The sequence below is a fragment of the Drosophila takahashii genome, chromosome 3R, assembly GCF_030179915.1.
Source record: "Drosophila takahashii strain IR98-3 E-12201 chromosome 3R, DtakHiC1v2, whole genome shotgun sequence".
Classification (NCBI taxonomy): Eukaryota; Metazoa; Arthropoda; class Insecta; order Diptera; family Drosophilidae; genus Drosophila; species Drosophila takahashii.
The window spans coordinates 27,404,002-27,414,007 of record NC_091681.1 but is presented as its reverse complement, the minus strand read 5'-3'; the positions used below and the strand labels follow the sequence as shown (position 1 = coordinate 27,414,007).

General features: G+C 42.6%; 3 protein-coding genes across 11 annotated transcripts; 2 read left to right on the top strand and 1 right to left on the bottom strand.

The window, feature by feature from the left end:
- The first annotated feature begins 79 nt into the window (after positions 1–79).
- Positions 80–7,932, top strand: LOC108065167 (telomere ends associated). 7 transcript variants are annotated; one of them, XM_017153086.3, is made up of 19 exons: positions 80–224; positions 289–660; positions 721–1,026; positions 1,090–1,485; positions 1,553–1,672; positions 1,731–1,772; positions 1,833–2,705; positions 2,831–2,959; positions 3,021–3,062; positions 3,125–3,931; positions 4,049–4,174; positions 4,233–4,274; positions 4,335–4,751; positions 4,796–4,981; positions 5,043–5,583; positions 5,645–6,170; positions 6,234–6,317; positions 6,373–7,166; positions 7,819–7,932. In XM_017153086.3, exons 1-19 carry the CDS (start codon positions 187–189, stop codon positions 7,834–7,836), a joined length of 5,859 nt encoding a protein of 1,952 aa, XP_017008575.2. In that variant the 5' UTR covers positions 80–186; the 3' UTR covers positions 7,837–7,932. The 7 variants fall into 7 exon arrangements, with proteins under 7 accessions (XP_017008575.2, XP_070072632.1, XP_070072629.1 ...); XM_070216531.1 differs by lacking the exon at positions 7,819–7,932 and having other exon boundaries at positions 2,840–2,959; positions 6,373–7,781; XM_070216528.1 differs by lacking the exon at positions 7,819–7,932 and having other exon boundaries at positions 3,024–3,062; positions 6,373–7,781.
- A 490-nt stretch (positions 7,933–8,422) lies between these two features.
- RpL24-like (ribosomal protein L24-like) lies at positions 8,423–9,235 on the top strand. Its single transcript, XM_017153046.3, has 2 exons — positions 8,423–8,590; positions 8,653–9,235. The coding sequence occupies exons 1-2, from the start codon at positions 8,510–8,512 to the stop codon at positions 9,145–9,147; spliced, it is 576 nt and encodes a 191-aa protein (XP_017008535.2). The 5' UTR covers positions 8,423–8,509; the 3' UTR covers positions 9,148–9,235.
- Positions 9,233–10,000, bottom strand: Dtd (D-aminoacyl-tRNA deacylase). 3 transcript variants are annotated; one of them, XM_070217939.1, is made up of 4 exons: positions 9,874–9,996; positions 9,722–9,816; positions 9,426–9,658; positions 9,233–9,368 (listed from the first exon to the last, which is right to left on the bottom strand). In XM_070217939.1, the coding sequence occupies exons 2-4, from the start codon at positions 9,808–9,810 to the stop codon at positions 9,259–9,261; spliced, it is 432 nt and encodes a 143-aa protein (XP_070074040.1). In that variant the 5' UTR covers positions 9,811–9,816; positions 9,874–9,996; the 3' UTR covers positions 9,233–9,258. The 3 variants fall into 3 exon arrangements, with proteins under 3 accessions (XP_070074040.1, XP_017008536.2, XP_070074041.1); XM_017153047.3 differs by having other exon boundaries at positions 9,726–9,816; positions 9,874–9,994; XM_070217940.1 differs by lacking the exon at positions 9,233–9,368 and having other exon boundaries at positions 9,522–9,658; positions 9,874–10,000.
- Positions 10,001–10,006: the final 6 nt, after the last annotated feature.

The following is a 10,006-nucleotide window of genomic DNA, read 5'->3' as shown; positions in this document are numbered from 1 at the left end:
AAACTTGTAACCAAGATGTGGAAACCAAGTTGACCCAGTGTAAACACTCAATTATTCATAGTTATCGAATACCCAATTATCCTATGGTATATTTCAGGACTCGTTGCACGGTCACATTATTCGTACCTGAGAAATTTTGCGCGGTTTTAATTGCGTTTGTTTTGATTAATTTTATGAGTTTGTGCCATGTCTGCGACGAATAAGAAACACCCAACGGGAAAGCGGTAAGTTCATAGAAATTGCTGTCAACCGAACTGTAGCATAAAAGCTGAAAATGTCTGATTTTAGGGAAAGCAGTCGTCCCGTTCCCTTCAAGACATTTCAAAGGTTGATTGTGAACTTGCCAGAAATAGCAGAACAATTGAAAGCGGCCGATGGTGGCAGCAAGACGGTTAATTACTGGACGCGATGGTATTACGAGGAGTTCTACCGCAATCCCAGCATAAGGGAGCGGTATGCATTTAAGGTTGGAGCATGTCCCCGGCGGACACGCATGAATCTGCTCAAAGTGCCGGAGACTCATTCCCACACAGAAGCATCCCAAGAATGCCCGTTGGTAGCCGTACAATCCCCATCCCTCGATACAGTGAAAGTTGAGAGCGATTCGTCATTTCAAGAAACGCCAACACGATGCCAGGATATCATAGTTGAAGTGGACAAGTGAGTGGCCTTTCCATCAAGCTGATCTTTATAATGATTTGATTTGTTTACTCTTCGCAGGGCTGGAACCTTCCTCTTTCCGGTATCCTTTAGGACTTTCGAACATAGCCTCAACAAAATGGAGGTGTTTAAAAGGATCGCCAAGAGTGAGGATTTACTAAAACTTGCGGCCGATGACGGCTTTCGCAAACATACCCTTCAAAGGTTCTACAATCGTTTCTACATGCATCCGGAGAAGCGATCCACTACGAACTTGTTCAAGGAGGTTTCACAGAGCCTTTTGGCCAAGTTGCTGGAGTCTGGAAGACCGTTTGATAAAGCCAAAAGTACAGCGGAATATGCAGCCAAAAAGACGCTGGAAAGCAAGTGAGCATCAAACGATTCTTACCTACTAATATTCCCTTAACTTATTCCTCAAATATTCCACAGTTCCATCGTCCCCTTTGAGTTGTTCAAGGAGAATTTGTTGAACTTATCAGACATTGTGGAACAGATGAAGCAAAAGGACAAGAATTATGAGAGCAAAGATTTCCACGAGTGTGCCTTTGACTTCTACCTGGCATTTTACATAACACCGGAGATACGGGAGAAGTACGAGTTCCAGCTGGTGGCCTGTACGACGGTGATGAAGGCTCGCATGCTGGCCAATCTCAGCAAGGAGGTTGCCGAGGAACTGAGGTTAAGTCTGCCACAGCTAGGCAATCCCTCGCCAGCACTCGAACTTCCCGGGTCTGAAAGTTCTGTGGAGTCTCCCGCTAAAGCTAAGGATATGAACGAAAACCTTATCAGATCCCCGGAAGCCAAAGAGTCCGCCCAAGAACCAGAGTAAGTATACGTAAATTATAGGCTTTAAAAGCTAATTAATAATAATTTACTTCCCACGGATCATCAGCTTAGAGGTTCTCGACGGAATGCCGCATGTAGCTGCTTCTCCGCCAGGACTTGAACTGCCCGCATGCAATACTCCCTCGAAGGATTCTACAGAAACTGCGACAGTAAATCAAATTCCAGAGTAATTATCCCTTAAACAGTATTACTTGTAAAGAAAATTACAAAAACAACCATTTCAGAAATTTCCTCTTTGAAACTGATGTTGAAGTGAACGTTAAGAAGTAAGAAAAGATAAATTGTCATTTTTGATTTGCCTTTAATTTTTGCCATAATATTCTTAGAAGCGGACGCTTTCTGTTTCCGGTTTCTTTTGAGACATTTTGGCGCTATATCAACTATAAAGAGATAATCCGGATTAATCTTATGAGACATATAACTCAAAATGAAGCTGAACTAGAAAAACTGATTGCTGATCCCTCGAATCCACAATGCAAAAAAGTCTGCCGCCAGTCCTACAATAAATTCTACATACTAAACGAAAAATATCGCAAAACAATTCCATATAAATTCGAATGCGCGGATTCCAAGATCCTTAACAAGTTACTAGAAATCGCAAAACCGTTGGATGAAGCAGCCATAAAAACGATGTCTCTCTATGCCCCAAAAGATAAAAAAGAAAAGACAAAGAAAAAACCAAAATCAAAGGAAAATCCAAAAGCATGTAATATGGACAAACCAGAAGAGGAGTTTCCTCCGTGCCCAATATCTTTTGAAGTTTTCAAACGTCATGTGAGCAATCTCGATGATATATGTAATGAAATGCAGTTGTGTGAGGAGTTCAGAGGCAAATCCAAGAAGGAAGTTGCCCAACTCTATTACCAAGGTTTCTATTCTGGACAAGAAATGAGGGACAAGTTCGTTTGTCGATTCAAGCCATGTCCCAGCAAGATGCTTAAAAAATTGCTGAGCTTTCCACAGAATAACGGAGGGGTATGTCCAAAGGAGCCAGATTGCCAGGTGGTTGGTATCACTGAAAAACCTTGTGAGGAAAGTCAAAAGGAGTCAAACGGTCAAGCGGGGTTTGCCGTTCAGCCCTCTCAAGTTGTCACTGAGCCAGAGGTTAAGGACAAAGACCCAGTTGAGCTAAGAGAATCCCATTATGAAGAAAGAGCGGCGGAGCCGTCACATATTTCGAACGAAAGTAATGCAATAATGTAAGTATATTATGTTATCTTCATCCTTTTTTTACCTTTTCATATCCTAATCTACGACACCTGGAAATATATTGAAAATAGTTATTCGAATAATAAGAAAACTAAAACAATATTTACTTTGCAAGGACCATCAGCACGGAGGTTACGAGCAAACTTCCTCAGTTAGCTACTTCTCCGCCAAGACTCGAACTGGCCGCTTTCAAGACTCCCGAAACGTCCTCTGCAGAAACGGCGAGTGCCAATAAAATATCTGAGTAATTATCCTTAAATAATATGATTTAAAAAATAAATAATTATGATAAACAAATATTTCAGAAGCTTTCCCTTTAAAACTAATGTTGAAGTGAACGTTGGAAGGTAATAAAGTTTGATTTGCCATTTTGCTGTATGTTCTAATAACTTTCCCACATTATTCTTAGCCTGGGACGCTTTCTGTTTCCTGTTTCTTGTGACACATTTCGGCACTATATAAACGACGAGTTTATCCGCACTAATCTCATGAGAAATATCACTAAAAATGAAGCTAAACTAGCAGAATTGATGGCTGATCCTTCGAATCCACAGTGCAAGAAAGTCTTCCTACGGTCGTACAAAAATTTCTACATACAAAACGAAAAATATCGCAAAACAATTCCGTATAAATTTGACTGTACGGATCCAAAAATTCTCAACAAGTTACTAGAAATCGCAAAACCGTTGGATGAAGCTGCCATAAAAACGATGTCTCTCTATACCGTAAAAGATGAAAAAGAAAACACAAATGCACCCAAACTCCAGGTGGTGGATTCTCCTGAAAAGCCGGGACAGGAAAGTTTTTCAAACCCAGTATCTTTGGAAGTATTCAAACGTCATGTTAGCAATCTCGATGTTATATGTTATAAAATGCTGTTGTGTGATGAATTCAGGGGAAAATCCAGGGAGGATGTAATCCAGCACTATTATCAGGGTTTCTATTCTGGACAAAATATGCGGGACAGATTCGTTGTCCGATTCAAGTCATGTCCCAGCAGTATGCTACAAAAATTGATGAGCTTTCCACCGAATAACAGAGAGGTATGTCCAAAGGAACCAGATTGCCAGGTCGTTTGTATCACAGAGAAATCCTGTGACGAAAGTCAAAAGGAGCCTGAGGCTAAAGAACAAGACCCAGTTGAGCCAATAGAATCCCATTTAGAACAAAGAGTTGCTGAACCGTCACACACTTCGAACGAATGTAATCCAGTAATGTAAGTAAATTAACGTGCCTTTTTCCATTTTCATATAATAAGTTCTACTTCACCTGTAAGATAATTAGATAAGTTACTCGAATATCAAGAAAATTAAATTAATATTTACTTTTAAAGGACCATCAGCAAGGAGGTTAATGACGAGCCTCCTCATTTAGCTACTTCTCCGGCAGGAATAGAAATCGCGTTCAAGTCTCCCGAGACGTCCTCTGCAGAAACTGAGAAACTGAACCAAATTGCAGAGTAATTATCATTCAAAACTATATTTAAAGAAAACCATATTAATAACCAACCATTTCAGAAGTTTTCCCTTTAAAACTGATGTTGAAGTAATCGTTGGAAGGTAAGAAAGTATAACTTTTATTTTTCTGTATGTTCTAATAACTTTTTACATTATTCTTAGCCTGGGACGCTTTATGTTTCCTGTTTCTTGTGACACATTTCGGCGCTATATAAACAATGAGTTTATCCGCACTAATCTTATGATAAATATCACTAAAAATGAAGCTAAACTAACAGAGTTAATGGCTGATCCGTCGAATCCTATATGCAAAAAAGTTTTCCTCCGGTCCTACAAAAATTTCTACATACAACACGAAAAATTTCGCAAAACAATTCCGTATAAATTTGACTGCACGGATCCCAAGATATTGATGAAGTTACTGGAAGTTGCAAAACCGTTGGATGAAACCGCTATAAAAACGATGTCTCTCCATGTCTCAGAGAAACCCTGCATGGAAAATCCGGAGTCCAATTGCCAAGCGGAATTTGCTATTTCCAAGGATGTGAAAAAGATATCCACATGCCTGGCTGAGGAGAGGTAAACAACGTATTTATTTTCCATATCTCTAAATGCAATTTTAGTAATTTCAGCAGGATAACACCCGAAAAGCCGATAGCTGCACCAAACCAACGGCAGTTAGAGCCTGAGGCCAGGCCAAAATGCCCATCAGCCACCTCTGAAGTTGTCACTGAGCCCGAGGTCGAAGTCCAAGGCCCATATCACATTTCGGAGGAATGTAATACAGCCAGGATTTTAGAAAGAGCACGGTTAGTAAATTATGTTATATTGTCTTCGACAGTCTTATTTTCTGTATTCTTTTTGGTATAGCAAGCGAGCAATCGATGTGGTCAAATTCGAGGTCCGTCGTCTTTTTGCCAACAATTCCCCGGAAATGCAAGAAACTCTGAAAAAGCAATTTAAGATCTACTGCTTGGCTCAAGAGGGAAGTTTACAATCAGATACCAATAGCACAAATGTTGATCCTGCGGCCATTTTGACAAAAGGAAATGAGCCCGTGATAACTTCGAATCCCATGGAGATCGATGAAGTCAGCAAAGATCCAGAAAGAGCTGCCTTTAACGAGAATGAGTTGCAGAAAAGTTCAAACCTACCAGAAGTCGGAAAAACCATTTCGGATAGCGCTGAAACTATTGCGAGTGAAGGGCAGACGAATAAAGAAGAAACCCAAGCTGAATTGTCCAACATTCCAGAAAGCTCAAAAGGGTCATCAGAAAATATATCTACAGATAAGGACGAATTAACAAGAACAGATGGAGATCTCGAAGCGGCATCCAATTCACCTCAGAGCACAGAAAGTCAAATCCTTCTCGAGCAAGCGAAGAATATATTTTTCGCCGAAAATAACCAGGTAAGAAAAACATGAAACAATAAAAAGGCGAGAAAACTCACTCTTATCCCACCCGAAATAGGATCACAATATGAAGTACTTGATCAGCACAAGCCAAGGACTCATGAGAACCATTTGGCGCATACTCTATCAGCTAACTCTTCAGGAATTCTGCCACTACACGAGTATCCACGACGGGGAGGCCTTGTACAAGTGCGATGAACATTTGCAGCTTTGCTTTCAGCACGTCGTGGTTCTTGGCAATTGGCCAATTAATTTACACGTACGTTTGGGATTTTTAAAGCAACTCCTCCTCTGTAAAGGAGTGCGGTTGGATAAGATTGAACTGTCCCAATTATCGCCGAAAATACTGAGCCCTTGGGAATTGGGTTCCTACTCGGATTTCGATAAAATCGTTGAACAACATTACACCCATCACACAGGCAAGAAAATTGATGATGTAGTGCAGTTGTGCCAGGAAAGGGAGAAGCTGTATGCCGCCTGCTGGACACATAATCAGTGGATACTCCAAGTACCTGAGATCTCAGATGAGGTACTCAATGAAGAAATCGAAGAAGCGGAGTCAGTCATTGATGGGATTTCTTTAAGTGAGTTTTGTCTTTAAGGAGTATCATCTCTTTTGTTAAATATGTAATGGTTTTTTTTTCTAGGGCCAATTTGTGTTGTAAAAAGCAGAGATGTAAATACCCCAACCGAGGTAGTCTCAATTGCCTCAAGTCCAAATACAATATGTGGTAAGTTTTCGACTATATAAAATAATTTTTAAATTAATCATCACTTACTCCCCAGAGGAAACCAGTTGTCCGCCTACTCAGCTCATCGATTCAAGTTTCGTAGACGTGTCGTGTGTGGAACCAGCTTCCCAAGTGCCACAAATGACATTCGACCCACTAATACCCGAGGAAACATCACAAATGGAAGAAGCTCCTATTGAGTATCCGCCAACGACGACCGTATTGGTGACCGTCAAGCAGGAACCTATCAAGCTTCCTAACAACCAACGTGCCACCATTTGTAACTCGGAGGATTGCCAATGGGAAGAAATTACGACCCAGGAGCAAATAATAGACTTGGATGCCAGCCAAAGTGAAGAAGCGAGTTTGTCCTGCTTTGCTATCTCAAAACCGACTGAAAAGGCAGCAGAAGAGACACTAAATTTGCTGGAGAATAGTAATATTCCGATAGACGCTTACGATATCCCGGAAATATTGGAAGTCCCAGTGCCTGTGGAAGTGGCGCCCAGGACAGTTGCGTCTACGTCAGCGCCTCAGGTTCCTAGAAAGCGGCAAGCAGCCACCCGAGAATCGACCAGCAAGAAAATTAGACTGAATAACGAAAGGGTGCCGCAGCTGCGACATGAGTTCCCGCCATTACCAATGGGAGTGATGGTGCGAATCGAGTCTGGAGGGAATAGAGCTCCTGAGTGTCAGCCAGCAAAACCTCCCAGTCCTCCAAGTAATTCTACGGCTCAGCCTACAGAGGTCAACATCACTCCCTCGCAGGATTTCGCCACTGGCAACACACTCCTGGAATGCTCCCAGCTGCAGCACTTGCTGGATTCAACGAACGTCAACACTCGCCAGGTAATTGAAGAAGCTACTGATAAGGTTCGTGCTGCGGAGCCCCTTGGCGCTTCCCCTCTTCAAAGGAGCGTTGTATTTCGCGACTTGGACCGTTTCAGCTTCTTCAACTCGCTGACTGTTCAGCAAATCACAAAGTTCCGCATCGAAGGACACCTGCAGGGTTCCAGCTATCAGGATGCATTGGTGCGGATCGACGATAGGTTGTGCAATGTGCGCGGTCCATTGCTGAGCTGTCTATTCCCCCACCTCACAAGCGCATTGCGATCGGACTTGGAGTATGTGCTCCGTGATTTGGGAGAGTTTTGCTACAAAAGCACCTGGCCAGCGCATAAAGATGCCACAGTGGATCTCCGGACGCGAGTCTTATCCGCGTTCATTAATGTGAGCCCAAGATTCGGCCCATTTCGCATTCAGTTCGATAATGCCACCAGGGAGTGGGGTACCTGCAGCGAAGTTGGCAATGGTGAACCGGAGATATTGGATCGAGAGACGAGCTGCAACGCAGCCGAGTTCATAAACCCGCGGATCTTGAATCGGATCAGGGAATTGAAGCAGTTGATCGATTGATTCTAATCCAAAAAAATTTAAATTGTTACTTTTTGTATTTAATAGAATAAATATTTACTCATGTTTAACTTTTGTATCTTTTCAGAGACTGCCACGATCTTAGGTTTATGGTCAAATTATTTAAAGTTGAATAATTCTAGCAGAAGTAAGGTTCTACAATGTTAAACTCTTCAACATGTTGTTAAATTATATAGTACTCAAGAATCTTAGAGGCACATAAAAATGAACTTAAAAAGTAATGGGTTGTCTTATTTCGCGCTTTTTTGAAAACACCTCAAACATTTTATAAGGAAATAAAAAATTTATTAAGATAAAAATAGCTATTAGGAAATAATGGCTAAGTAAATTCCAAAACAATAGAGAACTCCCTTCAGTTCTTCAAATAACGGGTATAAATGCTAATTTTTTCCAAACTCATCCAGTTATTTCTAAAAATATTTAACATTTCAAAATCATTAACTGCTGATTAACAGGAATGTGGCGGGTAGGATTAGAGAATGAAGAAAATCATTTAAATAAAAATGAAGAACATATATTTTAATGTTTAAAATTTAGTTTTAAATGAATCCTTGGTGGGTCTGATAAAAACCACCTGTAGCTATTAAATTAAAAACATTCTTCCCAACACTACTTCCAGCTATTTTCTAGCTCCTTTATGTTATCGATAAATGGCCACTCGCTGGTCACACTGCTATCGCTCTTCTTCTTCAGCGGCACACGTGCTTGCTGCCTGCGCTTTGTTTTTCTTCGCAAATTATCCGTCGTAATTTGCGAAAATGCGCATTGAAACGTGTTATTTTTGCTCCAGCAAGATATACCCAGGCCACGGGGTGAACTTCGTGCGAAATGACTGCAAGGTAGGATCGGCTGGCTGTCCTGTTTCAGAGTGCTCCGATGTTTATATTTTTTCCCCTTGCAGATCTTCAAATTCTGTCGGGGCAAGTGCCACAAGGCCTTCAAGCGGAAGAAGAACCCCCGCAAGGTCGGCTGGACGAAGGCGCACCGCAAGGCCGCCGGCAAGGAGCTGGCCATCGATCCCAGCTTCGAGTTCGAGAAGCGCCGCAACGTGCCCATCAAGTACAGCCGGGAGACCTGGCAGAAGGCTCTGGAGGCCATCAAGCGGGTGACGGAGATCAAGGAGAAGCGCACCAGCCACTTCGTGATGGAGCGCCTGCGCAAGGGTCGCGACATCGAGATCCAGATGGACGTCAAGGATGTGCAGCGCAACATGTCCCTCATTCGCTCCCCCGCCGCTGGCCTCCGGGAGCGACGCGCCAAGGAGGCGGCGGAGAAGGCCGCCCTCATGGACGAGGACCTGCCCGAGGAGAAGATCACCTATGTGGATGCGCGCGAGCTCGAGAAGAAGCTCGAGGAGGGAATGGGAATCGAGGATCTGGAGATGTTAGAGGCCTAAGGACGAGTACGCTGATTTTCGTAGATTTAAGTTGCTGGTAGTAAAAAAGAAAAACACTAAAAATAAAAACCCCGTGGTACATAAATCTGTTATCTGTAGTTTATTTGGTCATCACTTGTCCACCTCCTCGTTTCCCTGCTTCTGGTCGGGACTCTCCAGATTGATGGTCACGGGACCATCGTTTTCTATGTGCACCTGCATGTAGGCTCCGAATTTTCCATCTGTTGGGGGCGAGATTCGTTTTATTCACGACCCTTTAGAGGACTCTAAGGACCCACCTTTAATCTTGCTGCTATCGTAGGATTCATTTAGACGCTCCAGGAAGTGATTGTACAGCTGCTGAGCCTCTTCGCCCTTCATGGCGGCCGAGAAATCCGGCTTGTTGCCCTTGAGGCGGTGATACAATGTAAACTGGGAGACGCACAGCAGCTCCAAATTCAGATCCTTTACGCACTTTTGCCACCGCTTGCCCTCCTCCTCGAATAAACGGAGGGCCAAGATTTTCCGGACTCTAAAATGGTAATGGAGATACTCAGTTATCAATGGTTAATGCCTAGTTATTCCTAGAAATTACCTACAGATACTCAACGTCTTTGGTCGTGTCGCTCGCCTTGATCCCCACCAGAACGCATAGACCAGGTCCAATGGAGGACACCAGCTCATCCAGCACTATGGGAAACATTCTAAAGCTTAATCAAGAATGACAACTTTTAAATCCTAGAATACCCGTCACTTTTGCGGCCTTCACCCTCTGTATAACCGCCCGCATTGCTTGATATTTCTATATACAATTAACCATCCAGATCTAATCCATTATTCTCAAGCAGTGCTGCTTAGTTCTTCACCACCAGTGTTAGTA

Bases quoted from the DNA above. Each gene is read 5' to 3' on its own strand.
- LOC108065167 (XM_070216527.1), top strand. From the start codon at position 187: ATGTCTGCGACGAATAAGAAACACCCAACGGGAAAGCG. The intron at 2,960-3,020 runs GTAATTATCCTT...CAAATATTTCAG, and splicing joins AGTGCCAATAAAATATCTGA to AAGCTTTCCCTTTAAAACTA. The intron at 3,063-3,124 runs GTAATAAAGTTT...CATTATTCTTAG, and splicing joins GTTGAAGTGAACGTTGGAAG to CCTGGGACGCTTTCTGTTTC.
- RpL24-like (XM_017153046.3), top strand. From the start codon at position 8,510: ATGCGCATTGAAACGTGTTATTTTTGCTCCAGCAAGATATACCCAGGC. The intron at 8,591-8,652 runs GTAGGATCGGCT...TTCCCCTTGCAG, and splicing joins TCGTGCGAAATGACTGCAAG to ATCTTCAAATTCTGTCGGGG.
- Dtd (XM_017153047.3), bottom strand. From the start codon at position 9,916: ATGCGGGCGGTTATACAGAGGGTGAAGGCCGCAAAAGTGACGG. The intron at 9,659-9,725 runs GTAGGTAATTTC...TTACCATTTTAG, and splicing joins ACCAAAGACGTTGAGTATCT to AGTCCGGAAAATCTTGGCCC. The intron at 9,369-9,425 runs GTGGGTCCTTAG...CGCCCCCAACAG, and splicing joins CGATAGCAGCAAGATTAAAG to ATGGAAAATTCGGAGCCTAC.